This window comes from Sipha flava, unplaced genomic scaffold (genome assembly GCF_003268045.1).
Source record: "Sipha flava isolate LNK unplaced genomic scaffold, YSA_version1 165_pilon_pilon, whole genome shotgun sequence".
NCBI lineage: Eukaryota > Metazoa > Arthropoda > Insecta > Hemiptera > Aphididae > Sipha > Sipha flava.
Window position 1 is genome coordinate 778984 of NW_020271833.1, and position 21849 is coordinate 800832.

Here is a 21849-nt window from a genome sequence, read left to right on the forward strand (position 1 = left end):
CCGATCAAATTGAAAAAGATAGTTGCTAAATTACGTAAAATTTATTTTTATTTGTTTGATTGATATCAACAAAAATTTCAACTGTATAAGATGATCCCTGTAAATGATGTTTTTCTTATTTGATTTAACAAACACACAAGAATAAGCATTGTAGGTAACAGAAATAATAGCATTACGTAAGAAGATGCTATAATTTATTATCAGTCGGAAAATATGGAATTAATATGTAATATGAAATCATTGAAAATACGAAAAACATGCAGTAAGCCACTAGTTTCAAGTTACATAATAGCTTGATATTTGATGTATTAATGTTATTTTTTAAAATATTTCTTTTTAAAAATAATATATAATTATAAAAACTAGAGGTAAGATTTGAATTCAATAAAAAATTACATATAAGTACTTCAAAATAAACTAAAAATAAATCTTATTTTATAACAGTGCAGTTTAAAATTAAATATTAAATAGTTTTAAATTACATTTTATATAATTTTTAAATTAATAGTTAACAAAAAAATTGTATAAAACAATGTGTAACAATTTAATATATCATGGTATTGATAACTTTTTCTAGTAAGATATTATGAATATAATATGGTAAGTAATATATTATAAAAGTATAATGATAGTACATAGGTACTTTTAAAAATTATCTCTATTTTCTATATTAATCGATAACATTATTAGTATATTTACAAACGATTGGTATTTTATAATATTTTAATTTTATATTATGTCATTATTTCAACTGGTGGTATAGTACAAATTTAGTAAACGTAAGATTGCTCGTAAAATAGCACATTACACGAATATAATAAATCATAAAAAAAGTCTCTCATTTGACATTAGCGTAAAACATTGTTTTTGAAAATTAAAAGTCTTTTGTAAACTAAAAAACCATGAATGAAAAATTATACTTATGAACTTGCATATTTCAGACTAGGATTGTTTTCTTGATATTATAATATATATTTAGGAAATTATCACGAATAAAATCCAAGTTCTAATGTTCTTTAAATTTAAATTACGATGTTTTTGAAAATTTGTCGCAGTGTGGCGTGTAACGAATCAGCTTAGTAGAGTTTAATGATGTTTCATGATACATTTAATATGAAAATGATTGATATGAAATATTTTTAAATCATATTAAAACGTTTCTAAAATTTATACTACTACATACTTTATTAACTTTCTTTTTTAGTTAACGAAGTAGTTAGTAAATAATAATACTGTCAATTTAATGTATACGAAAACATGTTAGAGCCATTAATAAGACTTCAAATATCATTTTTAAATTATAATGTAATATCCCTTGGAAAACATTCCTACAGTTGTAATATGAAATATTATAAATGTACTTAAATATAATTTCGGTTACCATTATTAATCATATTCACCATAAAACGTTTCATCAAATTGGAACATATATAATTTCTTATTAATATTATTAATTATTGTATACATTAAATTACTTATTGAATATTATGTACATAGTGTAAACTATTGCTTATATAAACAGAACTCAACCAATTATCTATAAACGAGTTGTAGAATCGTATAGCGTTTATCGTTGTAATAATATTCTTGTAATCTAATTAAGATTAGAATTATTATGCCTCATAGTTATAACTGAAAGGTATTACGTAAATTAATAACCGTCCATCGTTCCTATTTTTTTCGGATATAAAATGAAAATCGACATTACATTTTAAGGACGCACATACTATAATGTGAAAAATAAAATAAGATTTATCAACTCGTTAACGAGATAATTAGTTAATCATTCATTACCTTTATCGTTATGAAAAAAAAAAAAAACATTAAATTGCTATTAATTATCACCCGGTACCGCGTAGGTAAATTATCATTCTAATAATAAACAAGAATTTAATTATTCTGTTGAAACGATTGTTTACGGAGTCATAAAACTATCAATTTTAAATTTTCAAATAAAATGACTGATTAAATTACAGTAAACCCTTGTAAGTATATGTTATACACACGGAGTAAACGGACACTTTAATATATGTAAGGGTTGAAATTTTTGTTATTTAATTACGCGTTTTTCTTGATTACGTTGTGTTTAAATAATTGAAAAATTGACCATATTGCAAAATAATAATATTACTATGATAGTCACCACATCTTACGTTTCGAAAAGGTATACCGTTGTACTTTGTGCATAGAATCCAAACGAATGTATTAGAACGCGATCGGTTGACTTGTCGACCGTAAAACACGGTTAGACAAGTAGTCCTGTAAATGCCTGCAAACGGTTGGAAAAGTTTTGAACTTATATACTTATTCACATTGATCTGGGCACGACGTCCGTCACATTGATAACGATATCATGCGACGGGTCAACATGAAAACGTAATTGATTCGGTCAAAATTATATTGTCGTGGTGTATAGTGTGTGACCAGCATACGAACAACGTGTAACTGTCGCTGTCGTAAATATTATAAATATATGCGACCTCATAAAAAGAAATAAAATATTATAACTATGAGGTGTGCTGTGTAAGATCTCTCGTGGCTCGTGAGTATATAAAATGTATAAAACAAATTAAACATAACACTACGATTGTATGAGTCACGTTTATCTTGATGATAAATCGCCCCTGACACTCACAACACGGAGTAACCCACCCATGTACGTGCATATATTATGTACATGTCAATATACAATATATTATATTGTACAGTATACGGGGCAGAAACATAACCACATTGTTCATACGTGTTATCATTAGCAAATATGGGTAAGGTATTTTTAACCCTTAGAGTTAATAAATTAATTTAGAACAATTTTGAGCTTAAAGTTAAAAATTACTTCTCTTATTATTAACGTTTAAAATAATTGACAAATAAAATGGAAAAAAGAATGTAGTTATGAATGTTATTTTGATCCCTACAAAAATCCAGATATAGTGCATTCAACATTTCCAAAATCATTATAATTTCGGTCGTTTTTAAAAAAAAACAATAGTTCGTACAAATAAATTAACTATACAAAATTAGTTTACTGATTAGTAACTGTGTATTGTGGAAAAAAAATTATCTCATTGGTAACCATAATATTAAAAGTAACTTAAAAATTAACTTATTTACTCGTAAACGCTCAGTTCTGGTCATTATAGGTATTGCGGTGTATGCGACGGGCTGCCTGTGTTATGTACAATATTTACTGCTTAGTCTTCATTTCCCGTATGCTGTATATCATTATATACATTATGCAAATACGGTGTTGGATCGACACATTGGAATTGTGCTACACAATCGTCTGCAAATCCCATTCACGTGATACTGTTTCTCCATGTTCGAATGTATGGCGATTCGTCCGTCGGGCAAATGAATCGATCGAACTCTTTGGACCAGTTGGTCGACTTACTCCCAACTGGTTCCATTATATTGTTCCACAATGCGTTTGCGGCTGAAATACAAACACGTGCCGGTGATCGATTATAACTACGATATTACAGTAAAAAAAATGTCGATCTCGACCAAAATATAAATTTTTCCTGACTAACGGAAACATAAGTAAACGATCTCATGATTATTATTTCGGTTGTCGTCCGACAACAATATGCTTACAGTTCACTTAAGCTTCTGTATTTAACGAAACTCTCTGGGTAAGGATTATTTTTCGATATTTAAATAAATACAAAAATAGTTTAGATATAAAAAATAATATACCTATACAAAGTCAATAAATTCCCGATTCGATTTTATTGACTTAGTATATACCTAATGATAAGTTTTTAGTTCGAAACCGGTCGTATTTTATAATTATAATAATAATCGAGGCAAATTATTTATTTGTTTATTAATTTATTTATATATTTAAACTATTTGTTTATTTATTAATATATTCATTTACGAGTATAAACCGATCACTAGTTTTTAATTTTAATTTTACTGATTATTGCTTACAAAACTATGAAGTTAAAAAAATTTTAAACATTTAAAAAAATATTTCTATTTAACGAATTAATTGTATACTATTATTTTATAATTATTTAATAATATTTGTAATTCAAAGCTTTCAGAAGTGCTGTAAAATTAAGTTTCATAATCAATAAACTGTTTTCGACGCTACTTATTATGGAAATTATAATATTCCCGTAATACTAACAAACTATTATTAAGTAATATTATTTATTACTTTGATAGTTGCACAGTATTATCATTAATATGTAGTTTTATAGTGAATATTTGACTGTAAAACTAACCATAAAGTTGAATACGAAAAGAGAAAAGATCATTATTATATAATTCGTAGTTATATAATCAAATTAGCCATTCCACTAAATGTCTAGGAAAATAGCCAAAGATTTTAATTTTAATGCGATTTTATTATCCGCCTAGACATTTAGTAAAATGCCTAGTCATTTAATTAAATGTCTAGACGATTAACTATATGCCTATTTTGAGTCAGGCAAATAATAAAAATGAAAAATTTATTATTTAAAAAGTATGTAATTATAATATAATATTTTATTCATTTTTTATATTTGTATTATTGTACCTACTCCTATAATTAGTAATTACTCGTACTTATATTTAGTTTTAAATCAATAGTACCGAAGGACACGAAATTAAAAATATTTCACATTCCTAAGCACATATAATTCCTAAGTACATATATTTTTTTTTTTTTTTGTATAAAATAGCAATGAATAATTAATAAATAATATAAAACAATTTTTTAAAACAATAAAATAATATTTCATTTTTATTATTGAACTGACTTGAAATAGGTTAAACGTCTTAAAATTACTTAATAAGTTTCGTTTTAACTAAGCATTTAAATTAATGTCTAATTGGTCAGTTAAAACGTATACAAATTAAATTCTTTAATTTTTTGCTAAAAAGTTTAATAATCTTACATTACATACATACATACATACATCGTATTCATGTATTTTATCTCCACATTTTGTATTAAATCTATAACACTACGACCAAGTTACCGATCGGTCGTTATAAATTGATAATGCATCCACTCACCTCTGGCATAACCTTTCTGGCTGAAGTGAAAACAGTCCGATGATAAGTATGAAGTGTCAGTGCTGTTGAATCGATTTACCGGAAACGTTATATGTTCCGTGAACGTTTGGAGAACAACCGCAAAATCTTCTTTATCTTTCAGCTCTTCGATTTCCACCTAAAACCATACGTACGATTATACCGTAGCTGCTAATGTTTCGATATGCAGTGAAGTGCTATAGAACGATAGAAACTGAAAATAGCATGCTACTTATATTAAAGTCGTCATTCGTGGGTTGTCCTCGGGAATTATAACGAAATTACCATTGTTTTAATTCAAGATTATGGCAAGAATTTGTATTATTATTATTCATTAAACAATACATTACTGTGACGTGAAATTGTTGTTTTAATAATTATGTCAGTTTTAGGTGAAAATAGAACGAGCTGTGTGCTAGCCCAATATAAACCATATCATACAAGTACAATAAGAGAACAGATGGTTTTTTTTTTATGTACTTACGTTATATACAACTAATCCATTTTATATTTTATAATATAAACGTATAGTTGACAGTACAATAATATAATTTTAGAACGACACGGTTGGTATTTACTTTATTCTTAATAATTTAATTTTGATGTTGTTGTTTTCATACTTTTTTATTTTTTTGTATTTTTCGTTTAAGTTTTGATGATCGAAAACACAATCTTTTAAACTTCGAATTACGCATCGTATCAATGTAATTTTAACTAAATGAGTTGACGGATCGATATATTAAATTAATTGTTTTGGTATTTGTCGGATAAAATGTATACGAATAAATTAAATATTGATAAATTATGACAAATTATAATATATAATACGAGTACGTTGCAAGTGACATATAGGTGAGTGATTTGGTGATGATCATATATTTTTGTGGCATAATTATTATGTATTGGGTTCTCCTATTATTTCAGTATTAACGAGTTATTATTTATATTAACACGTTGTAATGTAATAAAGGTGGGGTCGGTCTAAGATTTGTAGTATAATTATTATAATTGCTGACAACAACGACACGCGTGAGATGCACCCTATCGCATTCACCCTAATTTCCTATGCGGATTCTGTATCCACACGAACGATTTTCTACTCGGCACCCCAGACGTCATGTTCTTATCTGTCTTGCTAACCAATGACGTTTTTAATACAATTGTGTACATAAGTCGTATATATATAATTGAATAATATATTGATGTGGCACTGAATTTTGTTAACCAATAGACGTTATCGTGATCTTAGCGTGAAATTAGTATTCCTAATTATTCGATCGGGGGAGTGTATCGACTTGTTAGATTTATTTGGAAGTATCCCGCTTTCAGCGATCTATCATTTAATTTAAGATATCTATTGACATTAAAATTAAATATATTTAAAATTTCTACGGGTAAACATCCTCCCCATCAGACCGAGCTTTCTGTCGTATCTTTATTATAATTGATTAATATGAGAATTTTTTGTTTTTTTGATTTCTTCTACTCCATTTCACTTAAGTTAAAGATTAAAGTAAAAATCATTCCATTACCAATTATCATACGTTTTGAAAGATATATAAAATGCGAAATGCTTTCTTGAAAAAAATCTTAACTTTCATAATTTTTTAATAGAATATTATTTAATTGTACTCTACAGTAAAAACGTTGAAATTTTAAAGATAATGATGATTTTTATAAAAATTATTACCATAAATGAATGTAAATAAAAATAATTGTATACCATTGAATTTAATTATTAATTTTTAATTTAAACATGTATATTTTAAAGTCGTTTATTTTTATTGATTATCGTTTTTGTATGAAATTTAATTACATCAAAGGTGATAATTTTAGCTGGCTTTTCTTCATGTAAATTATTAATTTATGTTTATGCACAACTGTACACTCTATTATGGCTGAAAAATAACTATTCAAGAAATTTGAAATTTTCGCTATTGATTAATTAAAAATACCTTTATTTATTCTATTATTTAATAGAAAACTGTAGTCATTACGATAGTTCACATAATATTTTTTAACGATAAGAAGTTAATCATATTTAGTTTTAATCTACACTGTAATTTATATGATTAATAATAATAATAAAAAGAAAATTATTCAATTTATTTGTGGAAAAACAATTAATTATTATGGAACGATTATATATGTATTTTTTTAAATTTTTTTTCGATGATTCCATGTGCTTAGGAAAATTAAAGAGAATAACTAATAACCGAATAATACAAATTTCCCATCTAAAAAGTATATTCCATGAAACTTTTAATACTGATTTACTGCCTGAAAAAACATCATTGCAAAATTAATAATAAACTCCTCACTTTCCTCAGGATCTAAAACTTATGAAAACAGTAGGTATACACATATATTAAGTGGTTATATATATATCCATTTTAATAATTTAAGTGATTGCACTTTTGGGGTATAATACATTTATTTTATAAGAACTGCTTTGCATTTTTATATGGCATATTTAAAAAAAAATTACTTTTAACGTCTTTTATAATAATTTTGGTGATAATAACTGTCTTAAAAAAATATTTGAAAGTCTGTAGAATTAATTAAAATTTTTAGTTAATTTTACTATAGTTCAGAAAATACTATTAGAGTGTTAAACTTTTAATGATTGTTTTTAATTTGGAAAAAGTGTTATTATTTTTTTCAAAATTGTTATGAAGTTTGAAATCGTTGATAATATTTTAAGAGACATTCAATTTGAACTTTCTTCATAAATCGAGTTAAAATAATAACTTACTGATATATTTTTATATTTATATATCATATGAAAATATTGATTAATAGGCTTCTCTGAATTATAAATTATTTATAACTTATTTTTAGTAAGTATTGAACACATTGTCACCATTAATATGGATAAAAATGCGTATGTCCCATAAAAAAAATGTCTATTGAATTTATGTGGTGACGCTTTTACAACTATATAGTTCTCAATCAATTAATAAGGAAACAAACACTTGTATTAGTAATGATGCAACTATATTAAAGCTTGATTGGTTTATATTTACCTAATGATACCTGTAGGTATATTATAATATATTATAATATATTGTGTCAGTGTTACGTAGAAATTGTAATTGTTTTTAAATAGGAATTTTATGTAAAATTTAACTATTTCAAATGAACATTATCGTACTTTACGCAAACCTTTAAACTGAATTAAATGAAATCGAAAAATTAGTACATGGAAATGGAACATATATTAAAAATCTAAAATACAAATATACAAAAATAATGTTTGAAAGATAGAAATGGGTACGAAAAAAGGAAATTCAAAAATCAAAAACATGCATAAGTACAAGTTACTATTACCGTGTAATCAAAATAGGTGTTTCTATTACCGAAATCTAACAAACATATCTTATTTCTGTATTTGTTATATTTTAAATAAATTATGTACATGAAATAGTTTTACTGTACATATTTTAAAATACGTGCTACACCCGAAAAGAAATGCATGCTGTACAATAATAATGTTTCTTAGTTTAAAAACATGAATAACAAATCAAATGTTTTAATACACGGTAAACTAATTGTTAAATCATGATTTATGTAGTTATTGTTATGGTAAAAAGTTTTGGATTATTGTAACAATTAATAATTCTATAGAGATTGGATATTTAATGGTTTATATATTCATGCATATTGCTGTAAATTAATTTATCATTAATAAACAAATAAAATAAATAGTCTTACAATTTCTTTTTCGATTTCTTGAAATCTTGTCATTAGTTTGATAAATTCCGGTAGTTTATCTTTATACTGTGTCGCATATAAGCATGGGCATTCAACGATGTGGGTTAAGGAGCAAATCGGTGGCAAATTATTAAACTCTAGCAATATTTTCAAATCTAAAATACATAAAAATATTGTGAACAAAAATCAATGCACTTGTATATAAATATATTTTTATTTTTCATATTTAGAATATATTATAATTAATTATAGTTGCGTTTTATACGTATATAGTCATATTATATTTAATACTATGATTGTAGATATCATAAAATATTACTCTTGAAATATTTACTCTAAAATAACGTGACTTAGATTTACATTTTCGATTATGTTATACATTGATATTACACATTATTACGTTAGTGGCACTCGTTGTGTATCACATAATTTATATCACATTAATGTCATTGTAAATACAATAAAAACTAACTATTTTAGCACCAAAAATATTTGTTAAAATATGAATTTGAACTAAATATGTTTACACAATTTTCTCTTTGGTTTAATTTTAAATTGTAGATACTTAAAAAATAACTTTTTATTAATTGTATCATCGATGATTATTGTCAATTTTTCATAATTATTGTTGTAAAATATTTAAACATTATTTCATTGTAACGTTCGAGATTATATTTGACAATCGTTTACACCGAGTTTCAGCTAAATTATAGTTCATGATTATTTAAGTTAAGTATTATGAATCTAGTAGTAGATATTTATAGTTTCGTTGATTATTTAAATATGAAGCCTCAAATTCAAATATACCTAAACATGACATGATTGATATTCGATTAACTACCTACTGAAAGAAAATGATTTTTTATTTTATAACTAATGAATTAATAATACTTAATGTGATAAAAATGTGTGGAAAGTTTTCCATTATTTCGAAACCTGGTGAGTTAATTTAAAAACAAACAAAATGTACTCCACTAGAGTTCAGTACTAGTATGCGTAAAATCGATCATATTGTTTTACTGTTTATACACTTTATTTTTCAATTTATTGTTTGAATAAATGTTAAACTAAAATGTATTAAATTTATGTTTAAGAGATGAGTAAGTAACTATGGAAAAAGTCTAGGTATCTCAATACTTCAGTCATAATGTCTGGAAATGCAATCACATTTGAAAACATTATAATTAAATATATAATTATAGTATATTATAATAGTGTTTTTAAATGTTAAGTACTGCAAACTATAGACGTTCCGATTAGAATTTGAATTGATTTTAAACCGGGTGCCGAAAATTAGCTGTTTAAAAAATTCAATATTACACCGAGTGCAGGATAAGATCAGAGTAAAAATTTAAGCATTCAGTTTACGCCGGATACCGGGTAAGGGCCGAGTCTTAATAATTTCATCGAGAACTCAGATTTCAAGTAATTTCCGAATACCTGGAACTCCTATAATTTATAATAATTGAAAACAAAATTAAAGAAATTATAATACGTTTCCTCATAATCGTCAATCGAATTCGTATTTCATAGTATTGATAGAACAAAAATAATTTTAAGTTGTTTATAAAGTTCAAATTATATACAGGCAACAAAGGAAGTAAGAACTACAGCTACAAGTGCGTCACGCATCTTGACTGTTGATTGATGGGGAATAATGAGTCTTGATTGTTCTTATATAATTTATTAATAAATACGAGATTTATTTTTCAAATTAATAGAACGAAACACCATTTATTCACAATAATAACAACCTATGTTAATTGGTTTGGTAATGTTTAATGTACCAAATAAATAATAATTTATAACTCATGATTTTTCCTGTTACATTAATGAGTGTACACACTTTTATGCACAGATTATCAGTCTGTTAATGAGTAGGAGTCGAGTAAAAACGAATTAATAATCCGGATACCGGGAATTGTCCGGGTAAGAAATGCAGTATTACACCGAGTACCGGGTAAGGGCCGAGTGAAAACGCAACGTTATGTCGGGTAGAGGGTAAGGGCCGATACTCAGTTATGACATCGAGTACTCAGCTATCAAGTAATTGCCGGATACCCGGAATATCTCTACTGAAAACCATAATTCATCATAGAGATCGAGATATTTGCATATTTACATTCAGAATAAGATGAGAGGAAGAGCGCGCTAAAGACCGGCATCGGGCATCTTTTCTTCTAACTTACGTTAAAATAACTGTACATTTAATATTTTTCTTTAGTCTTTACTTTACACTAAGGATCAAAGCCGGCCCAAGCAATAATAGTGCACAAGGCAAAATAAAATTTTGCCGCATCTAAAAAAAAATTGTGCTCTTATTTTAACTTAGCCTCTCCTCCTATTTTCTATCGGAAATCGCGGAAGTGATTGTGCGGTTATTTATATTTTTGGAATAATTGAAAACTCCCAGCGTAGGCCGTAATATAAAGTAATATAATAACTTTAGACCAGCGTTCTCAAACTGTGGGTCACGAGTCAATTTTTGGGAGGTCGCAAGAAGTTTTTTTTAACTATACAGATTGTAAGAAACAAGCACATTCATCACATACGCCTAATTATTAATTAAGTATTATATTATTATTATTATTATTATTATTATTATAAATATATTATTATAATTATTATTATTATACGCTAACACTGAATATGCTGAGGTGGGTTGGTTATTAATACATTTTTCACTTCTATATTCTATATAGTTCACTACGTCAATGTATACATATACATGAATGTTATACTAAACTTTTATTGTAGTATTAAAGTAATATTTCCTATTAGTAATACTACAAAAAAATAAAAAACGTACACCAAAAAAAGTTAATTTGAATATGAATTAAATATAATACGAAAATATAAGTTAGATAACAAATAGGTATAGTTAGCTGTATTTTCTATAAATAAAAAATAAAAATAAATAAATGTTTAGCCTGGAGTATTATTTATTATTTATTTATTCATTACTATACATAAAATATTTATTTATAAAATCATTTAAGAGTATTTTAACGATTTACTAATTTTTATTTATTTTATTACTTTATCAAAAATAAAAAGGTAGTCAGGTAAACAATTGTCTGAAAATAATAAAAGTATTTAGATTTCTTTAAAAATAATTGTAATTTTATTATTTTTCTCTTTATTGAAATATTTTAAAGGTGCACTCACACAAGTATTATATGCACATAAATTATACTGAGACAATTACACGGTAAGTAGTAGTTTTATTCTAATGTATGTGATGAACATAAATTATGTAGATTCGGATAATAGATAATGTTTATAGTTCATGATTGACGATCGTACCTAGTACAATATTAAATAGTGACAAACATTATCTGAAACATTAATTTGACACGTCGAGTAATTATAGTATAATTATACGAAATAAAATTAAGCTATAATTAATGTTTTGCATAATTTATAACGTTTTTATATTGCTATTTAATTTTCTAGCGAATCTTCTTACCTATACATTTCAATCGATTAGGCTGTTACAAAATAAAAATATTATTCGTGAGCTACATATTAGTGGCCATAATGAAATCAATTTCGCAGCACGTAACAGCAATAATCGAGTTATGTAAATGAGCAAATATTGAGAATCAATAATTTTAGCAATTCGGAGTGTACATGAGCTCTTTCGGGTACCTATTGATTTCAAAAATTTCAATAAAGCCATGGAATTTACTAGTATGGTTCACATCGTTTTATGATCATCTAAAACGATTATTGTTCTATATTTTATCATTATCTTTCGTGTTTGTCATTGCAAATACATTTACTGTTTCTCACGAGTTTTGTACGATAACATTTTTTCCCCTTAACGATTTTGCAGTCTGCAATAACATAACTACCTCTTTTTTTTTTTTACTTTTTGCGTATAATATTAAGTGCATATATATATATAATGCGCAGTCTATAATTATATATTAACCATTCAAGGTTTCGAGTGATACTTAAAAATGTTGTAATTAACATTGTACATTTAAAATATATAAACAGTACAATTAATTGCTTCCATTATTTCGATACCGAATTATAAAATTATTAGTCACTTGTTGTATACATATTATAATATTAGTTAAAGGTGATATGATTTTCATTGGGTGTTTTATATCTATTACACAGATAACAGGGCTAACTCGTTTAATTAAAGATTTAATTTGCATATATTATTTAATATTATTTTGTATGTAACCAGTGTTTTAGTCTACTACATTGATTTTGTTCATTAAAAAATATATAAGATCGTAATTTAGAATGTTTGATATTTTATAACATAGTTTTTATTGAAATTATTCAAACATCACATTGATTTTTTTTTAAACCATTTAAACTTTAAAATGTCAAAGAAGTTAATACATTTTAAATAAAATAAACATAAATGTCAATATTAATCCTTGAAAATTAAATGATTTATACATTAACACAGGATTATTATTATGTTTGTTACGTCTACAAGTATTACAGATACATTTTGCAATATTTATACACCTATTACTTTTGATAAATTTACCATACTTTTAATAGATAATTGGACTTACTTGGACTTAAAATTATATTCACTAGAGTCCGTGGTAGATTTTCCTTTATGTATAGTAATGCCGATAAAATGTTTTCTCTGTGTTTTTCAGCGTATTTGGTATAATCAATGTAACATATCTCTAGACAAATAGTATTTGAGCCCAACATTAATGATATCATCTGTCAAAAAAAATACAAAATTAATATCTTTATTATTGAGAAATACTATAGTATACAAGAGTACATATTCGTTTTACCTTCCAGTCATCATTTAGATTAACTCTTTTATCCATTTTGATCCTTTTTACCAATTCTTTAGTCATAAAAAGAGTATCTTTACTGAGAGCACCAACTTCAGCAACGTTGAATTGAGAAAATCTTTCTTCGGCTAGCGAATCACCATATGCGTAGCCAATCAATTTCGGATTGAAGACTTTTAGAATGTTTGGTAAGGTTAAAAATTCTTTCCATGTACCTTGTCCTCCTGTAGCACATAGTAAAATACATTCCAAACAGTGTTGGGAATAGAAAATGCAAAAGTTATCTAGATAAAGATAAAAGGTAATTTCATTTTTATATGTAGTGTACCATTAAGCAGTATTTACATGTAATGTACAATATTTAATGATAGGTAGTTAATCTTTAAAATGTGACACAAAAAAAAAAAAAAAAAAAAAAAAATGAAAATTGTTCTGTACGTATCAGGATGAATATAGAATAAATAAAAAATTATTTTAAGTTAACAATATTATTTTTCATATAATATTAATTTGATGATTTTTATTATTCTATAAGTAGTTACGACTTTACGGGTTCCAAGTGTGAAGTAATGACTATTCAGCGTATGAGTTACATGTGTATACTAAAATCAAATACCTACTATATTTGAAACTTCCATGAAAAAAATAAGAAATTAAGTTTAAAAATACCAAAAATATTTTCCTGACATGAAAATACAAACAAAATGTCATACCAAGAAATAATAATTACCTATTTTAATAATACAAGAATTATAATTATGAATACAAAATCTATATATATATAAAAGAAAGTCGTACAAGAATAAAAATAACTCTAATCTTAGTAAGAATACAGACAATTATCTAGATAAGTAAAAATGTTATCTTAGATGAGTAATTAGATAACTTAGCGTTATTTATCTAGATAAGATAAAAGATCAAAAAAAATCTATCTAGATAATTTATCTATATAAGTCCCAATACTGCTTTCAAATCGGGTTATTGTATCACAATAATTATGCTACTTATAACGGTATATTATTTTCTTGATCTAAAGCTTGATTTTATTAATTATTAGACTAACATAAAGTGTTAGTGAAATAGAAATCGAATGAAGGAAATTATTGAAATACCTAGATTTCGACCTAAATAATAAAAATTAGTCTGAATGAAAATCATTTTTTTTAATTTTATTACTGGATTTATAACTGCAATTAATCAAATATTCATGTAAATATATAGATATTCATATATTTATATAGAGTAGTTAATAGTTTAATATGATTTAAATGTTACTATCGATGGTCAAATGTTATATTTTAAGATCCGAGAAGTTAGTAATTTCCGACTTGAATTTGTTCTTGTTTATTTTACCCTCTGATAATATATACATAATTTATATAGAATAAACTGTTAAGAGAAATTGTATATACATCCGCGCAAATCGTATTTTAAAAATTTAGAAAAAATAAAAAAAGTTGATCAAATAAAATAATATATAGATGTTAGGATCAACGAATCGAAAACAACAAAGTTGAAAGTTACTAAACCTAGCCACCCTCTTAGACCGTCCGCGGTCCTAACCGGAGTTGGTTCATGCGACCACGCGTGTTTAAATGCGATCTGAGAACATCTCACCACCGGTCCAAGATACTCCGCGGTGGTCGACCATTAATTGCGGTAAGATGAACGAAAAGCTTCCGGTGCCGACCGTAAGCGAATCTCCGACGGCGCCGATGACGTCTATGTCACCTGGCCTCAGTTCGTGTACGCTCGAAGGCCGCGTAGCTGACCTGGTGCCGTTGGTGTTGCAGAACGGCTTGGTCGACTTCAGCATGCGCCGTTGGGTTCTCTAGAAATTCGAAACAAGCATGATCAGTGATGCAATTTGAAATTCAATTCAATTAAAAAAAAAAAGAAAAAACAAAAATTGCAAATGCAATTCAATGTAATTTCTCGTGCGTTGACGATCGACTTTGTTCGGAGTGCACTACATCCACCCGTGTTTGGATATGGCACCAATTCCTACCGTCGACGATGGCCCCGGAAATGCGGTACGTGAATATTGCCGTGGGTGGGGATGGAAATTCACACGTTTCCTGTACCTTTGCCGTTGAAAAAGTTAAATAGTTAAAATCGATGAAATCGAGTTGACGTTGACGTGTACACTGTTTAAACAGCCAATAGCCGAACTAGATGACAATAATATAAAAACATACGACAAGATCGTTGTTTAAAAATAGGATTTTATAGAAATTTAATATAAATATACACCATAAATTGTCACAGTGCGACACTCTAGTCGTCTGAGGGAAATTGTTCAATCTCCTATCGAAGTAGATCTTGAACGAAAACATTTAAAACCGTATTTTATATTTCTTCGCTTCATAGTTCATACGTTGTATACCCAGGTGGATTTTCAAAATAACGTTAAGAGTCTACGGTATGCGTGCAGTGCACCCTATGAGAATACCGCTGAATTACCTGTAACATCCAAGATTTGTTCACGAGGCTCTGCGAACTGAACATGTTTTGCAGGAATCGCCGAGTAGGGTATAGCATGCGGCTTTCAAGCTGCATCATAGATTTCGGCACGCCCGTCAAGTTTTCGTCGGGCAATTGCTGCAGCCATTTCGGTATAAGGAAACTCGTTTGCCAAGTTGAAGTTGCGGTTAAGCACATCAACGTGATGCACACGCCGACACTTATGATCTCTGGAAATAACGCGGAAACATCGCAGGTGTAATATAATAGCTGTAGATTATTGACAATTGAGACCAAAACCATTTGTCACTTGTTCAATATTTTAATTACACGATAATATTAAGTGATCTCTTAAGTAATTCATATTTTTGAAATATTAACAAAATTCTGTGCAATTAAATCAAACGCAATCATTAATTTCATAAAATTTTAATAATTGAAATATTTATTTTGTTATGCAAATATGATAATTCATCGCACAAATAAGTACATCTATAAATACTTTTTTGATAAAATATATTTATTAAAATTGATCATTATTTTCGTTTAGTGTATTGTTGAACACATTAAAAACAATATCCACTGGTGGACACTACATATTCAGACGTATTACGGTTATTATGTAGAAGTAACTTTGACAACGAATTGTTTTGAAAACCATTAAAATTGACTTCAGTTTTGGAAATTATATGAACTTTGTAACTGTACAAAATGACGTTTTTCGATTTACGATGGTATTTTTCAATCTTACATTAGTACTTATTCACGGATATAGTGTCACTGCATTTTTTTTTAATATTTTTATTTTAATTTCAAATTAACACACTAAACTTTTTCACAATAGCTCATAGTATAATATCGCATTGACTTTATATTAATTTACAAATAAAACGAATTCTAAAGTCACAACCCCACATGACGATATATTTGAACGCGATAGTTGTTATGGGGTGAAGTGTGAAGTAAGGTATTTTCATGGGAAAGACGGATTTGTGATATTATTTGTTGAACGTATTATGTAATTTCATATTACACGATTAACTTGAAAATTATAGGAAATTACATTACATGTTCAACAAATAATAACACAAAATTGTCTATGCCATGAAAATACATTGTGATGGGTCGAACCCTGATTTTTTAAACCGAACCGAACTTGAACCGAATTTTAATTATTTTTTCGAACTTGAACTGAACCGAACCTTATATTATTATAACCTTATAACCTTCATATTTTCTACCGAACTGAACTGAACCGAACCTATTATGATTTTAAGTCAAACTCTAACTCGAACTCAATACTTTTTATCATGTACATTGTACCTTCCTACAAATTAAATCAACCATAGTTATTAATTACTATTGTATTTTAAGTTTTCGTATTACCTATTCTACATTTTAACTTTTAAGTCTAAGTAATTGTATTATTTACAATACATTTAAATTTTAGATAATTTCTTATTATTATTATTATTATTATTTTCAAAACCAGTATTATGCTCTCTCGTGTTGTATTGTAGCTTATAAAATATTCATTGAGTATTTAGTAGATATTGAATGTAATATGACAATACAATCATTACATTTTAATAATATATATAAAAAAAAAAAGTAATAATAACTATAATTCACAAATATAGAATGATTAGTAGAATTTATAATGTAAGACGTAAGTTGTAAATAAGTTTTTATTAACAGCACAGTCGTGGTATCGGAATATTACCATGGATTTACCCAAAATAGATTTTAACCTCTACAATAAATATGATAAAAACAAAAATAGTTAATTGAAGGATGTAGAATCTAAATTGTATCTACATTGTAGATACACTGCCTCTATTAGCGATAAACAGTGTTGTGCTTAGATAAAAAAAAATTATCTAGATACAGATAAGATATCTGGATTTAAAATTATCTAGGTATAGATAGATACTGTAGAAATTGAATTTAGATATAGATAGATAAAATCACTTTTATTTAGATATAGATAGATAAAATCATTTTTATAGATATTTATATAAGGCATCAACGTTTTCATCCGTTTGTAGGCGAACTCTTTTGGTCTTGGGTAATGATTATATAATGTAACGATCCATTTCAAAATATAAAATATTTCACCAATACAATAAAATTGAAGTCATAGACAAAATTATGAAAAATATGAAGACAGTCTGACAATAAACACTGAACACGTTTTGGATGAGAGTGCGCTGCGTAAAATACGAGTTTTTAATAAATAACGGACGTTTCACGCCTAATATTTATTTTGTTGTACAATAATATTATGTAGACACATCAAAGTACGAATTCATAGAATTGGGGTCCAGTAATGACAATTATTTAGAGCACACGATTACATGAACAATGGACATAATTTATATATAAATATTAAATTTAAGGCGGTCGAATGATGATGGAGAACGATCAATTTCTGTGTAGGTACAGCGTAATGCGTATTGTAATATTGCTATTTTCTTATCGACAGTTATTTCGGTATTTTATTATTTATAAAGCATCTACCACGCAGCTGTAATAATAACCAGTTTAGACCTATGGTGCGTTATCTCTGGTTCTAATATTCTTGTAAATGCTCTTTCGGCGTTCGTAATACTACAGAACAATAGTAATACGGGCATGAGACTTCCCTATCTGGGCCATACTATGAAATTATAAATAATTCCCACCTCCCATGCATATTATGTAGGTAATAAGGTAATATATGTCTATATACATAATAAATTGTCATTGTTCATAATTCATAATAAATGTTATGTAAAACTATTTTATAACCAATTTTTGCAAGTAAATATACAAATGAAATTTCTTATTTAGTTATTTATTTTATATTGAATGATACAATTGTAGATTAGTTATTACTAATGATTAGCTACAGATTTTGTGAATTATCTAAAAAAATTTATCTAGATGGCTATGATTTTTGTCTAGATGAAAATTAGATGTAAATTTTATTTTTTATCTAGATAAGATAATGATATGAAGTTTTTATCTAGATAACATATCTAGATAAATTTATCCAAAGCGTAACACTGGCGATAAACAAGTTATTAATGTTTTGGTCGGCCCAGTGTGCATGTGTAAAATGCGACTGGAAAAATAATATTATTATTATAATAATAGCATTATTATTATAAATAATGCATAACGTGCCCTTTATAGATTATCACTTTCTATCGCCAATAGTCTAATTATTTATAATTAATCATTATCAACTTTTATTTTTCAAAAATAACTTTTGAAGAATTGTACAAATATTTGGTTTTCGAACTATTGTGGCCAGAAAATCTGGTTCGAAAAATATTATCAAGTTCGATTTTCGAACAGTAAAAGATGCTTGATAGTTCGGTTCGATTTTTTTTCATGCCGAGTTCGAATTTCGAACAGTTCGATCCATCACTAGAAAATACCTTACTTCACCTCAGAGAGTAGTATCTTAAATGTCGTAGTTCAATATCAGAAATATTAACAAGAAAATTTAAATTTAACCATTGCCTACTGTCACAGTTATAGTGGTGGTAATTTTCTGCTCTCGAATAATAATAAATTAATAATATATTTATTTGTTTTTTTTGTATGTAACATTGAAAATTATTCAAAAATAGATTGCGGATGTAGCGTACGAATTAAGTTTTATAATTTTTATAATGCGCATAATGTGATAAAAGAAACACGCGTGTTGAATCAGATAAATTGACGAAAATATTGCAAAATGCAATATAATAGAGTTGAGCATTCATTAGATCAGCAAAAACAGTTGCACTTACACGAACAGTTATAGAATTGGTTCGCAGTAAACGCAGGAAAATAAATACACATTATTTCTACAGGCAATACGTTACTCGAATCGAATTTCAAAAGACGGATCATGTCACGGGCTAAAAGATATACACGTATACGTATTTAAAATCCGACGTACGGTAAGATCGTGAATCCTAGGCGACGCACAGTGGGATGAAATGCATTCCTAGGTTACATAAATTAATTACTCTAAAACTATATCACAAAAAAAATACAAATACAATTTTTACACAAAAATATCTTTAAATAAAGTAAATATATGATTAAATCAACATTTAGTAACATTAAATTGATTGCAGTGAAATAAAATCATAAAAATAAACCTCAAAGTTGTTTATTATCGAATTAAATATTAAGCGAATTTATACAATATTAGGCGGTCGAAGTCATGCGATTCGTAGATATGCAACTCAAAACTATTATCAAGACTAGACACAAATGTTGTAGGGGAAAATAATCGATGATAATCGACGAATCCAGTAAACACTCGGAAAATTGACTTTTGGCAAGCTACGAATGCATTTCGTCCCGCTGTGCGCCGGGGGCGGACGGTGGTACATTACCTTTGCAGATCATCGCCGCGCGCGTTCAAGACGGCCGGGTGGTTTTTTTGTTCGGATATCCGTCGCACCACTCGCGAGTAGACGATTGAACCGCGACGACGGTGACGACGGGGAAAAAAAGGAAAAGGAAAAAAAAAAAAAAAAATGAAACGTACGTCAACGGCACAACACTAACTGCGCGCCGAAATCGGTCTGATCCTCTGGGCGGCGGAGCGCACGTTCGTGCCGGCGGTCATTTCGATTCCTGTTTCCGTCGTCGCAGCTGTTCGCGCGCGCGTTTCGGCCGTGCGAGCGCGTAACGGCGGTGGGCAAGTTCACGGCGTTCAGGTCTCTCCCCGCTTGAGGCCGACCTCGGACCGGCTGTGGCCGACGGGTCGTGTTTCCGATGACCGTCACACCGGTTACGGCTACGTCCTTTGCGAAGACGGAACGACCGCCGGCCCGCCGTACGGCGTACCGTGAAAAAAAAAAAAAACCCGTCGCTGCTAATTACCGTGTTCGCGGGGAGATCATGACGAGGTTAGGCGTCGGGCGAAAACAACACCGCATCGTCGGAGGTTATTTTTTTGGTGCTATCCGTTTGCGCGCGCTCGCGTTCGTCACACGTCGCGATAATCGTACCGCGCGCGCGTTGTTACCAGCGATAGCATCGCGCGCACACGATAATTGAACGAAATGGAATAGCGAAAAAGAGAAGAGAGGAAAAAAAAAAAAAACACGAATAAATAACGTAAGACCCACTGCTTCTGGGGTCGAGGTCTCTCGCGTGCTGAGAAACCTTGCCGCCGCCGCGACTTTACAACTGCCTCATTGTTGTTACGTTCCGTCGTGCGCGTGGTCATATTTTATTAATTTTTTTATTTTTCCTCTTCCCATCCGTATCATCGGAGTTGTTGTCCGCTACTCGTCCACGACTCTGAAAGGTGCCTGTCAGAGACGACGACGACTGCGACAGAGTGCTGGTTTAGTGTTTCACAAGGTATATTAGGTTTTTTTTTTTTTTTTTTCTCGAAACACTCGTCAGACAACGACGACGAGCTCCCATGCGAAATTCCCGCGATGTATACGCGCGGTACAATAAATATTATACCGCTACAACAGCGGAGACAAACGTCGCCATTGTTGTGAGGTACGTTTTATATTTCTTCCTGTTGTTAAGTTCATCTTGTACGGATCAAAGCTATCGTTTTTTTCATCGCCGACCTGACAATGCGGTCCACCGATATCACTGCCAGCGGTTTCCGTTTGAAGTCTGTTAGCATCCATCGTTACTTACATCTAATACTCGTACCCTTCTGGAATCGAACCGCAACACGTTCGACACAGTTACGCCGAAGTTCGATTTGCATAATGTTATAATTAGGGTTCAGGACTTGTTGTATACAGATTTTATGAAATACGCACTTAAAATAACCGAAATATACGCAAAAATATGCAACTAAATATTTTTTTTAATGATAGTTAAAAAATTAGAT

General features: G+C 28.4%; 1 protein-coding gene across 1 annotated transcript; it reads right to left on the reverse strand.

The window, feature by feature from the left end:
* Positions 1–3020: 3020 nt before the first annotated feature.
* On the reverse strand, positions 3021–20778 carry LOC112679625 (phospholipase B1, membrane-associated-like). Its single transcript, XM_025549509.1, has 8 exons — positions 20375–20778; positions 15996–16225; positions 15150–15363; positions 13530–13756; positions 13293–13452; positions 8746–8900; positions 5014–5170; positions 3021–3436 (listed from the first exon to the last, which is right to left on the reverse strand). The coding sequence occupies exons 1-8, from the start codon at positions 20385–20387 to the stop codon at positions 3300–3302; spliced, it is 1293 nt and encodes a 430-aa protein (XP_025405294.1). The 5' UTR covers positions 20388–20778; the 3' UTR covers positions 3021–3299.
* Positions 20779–21849: the final 1071 nt, after the last annotated feature.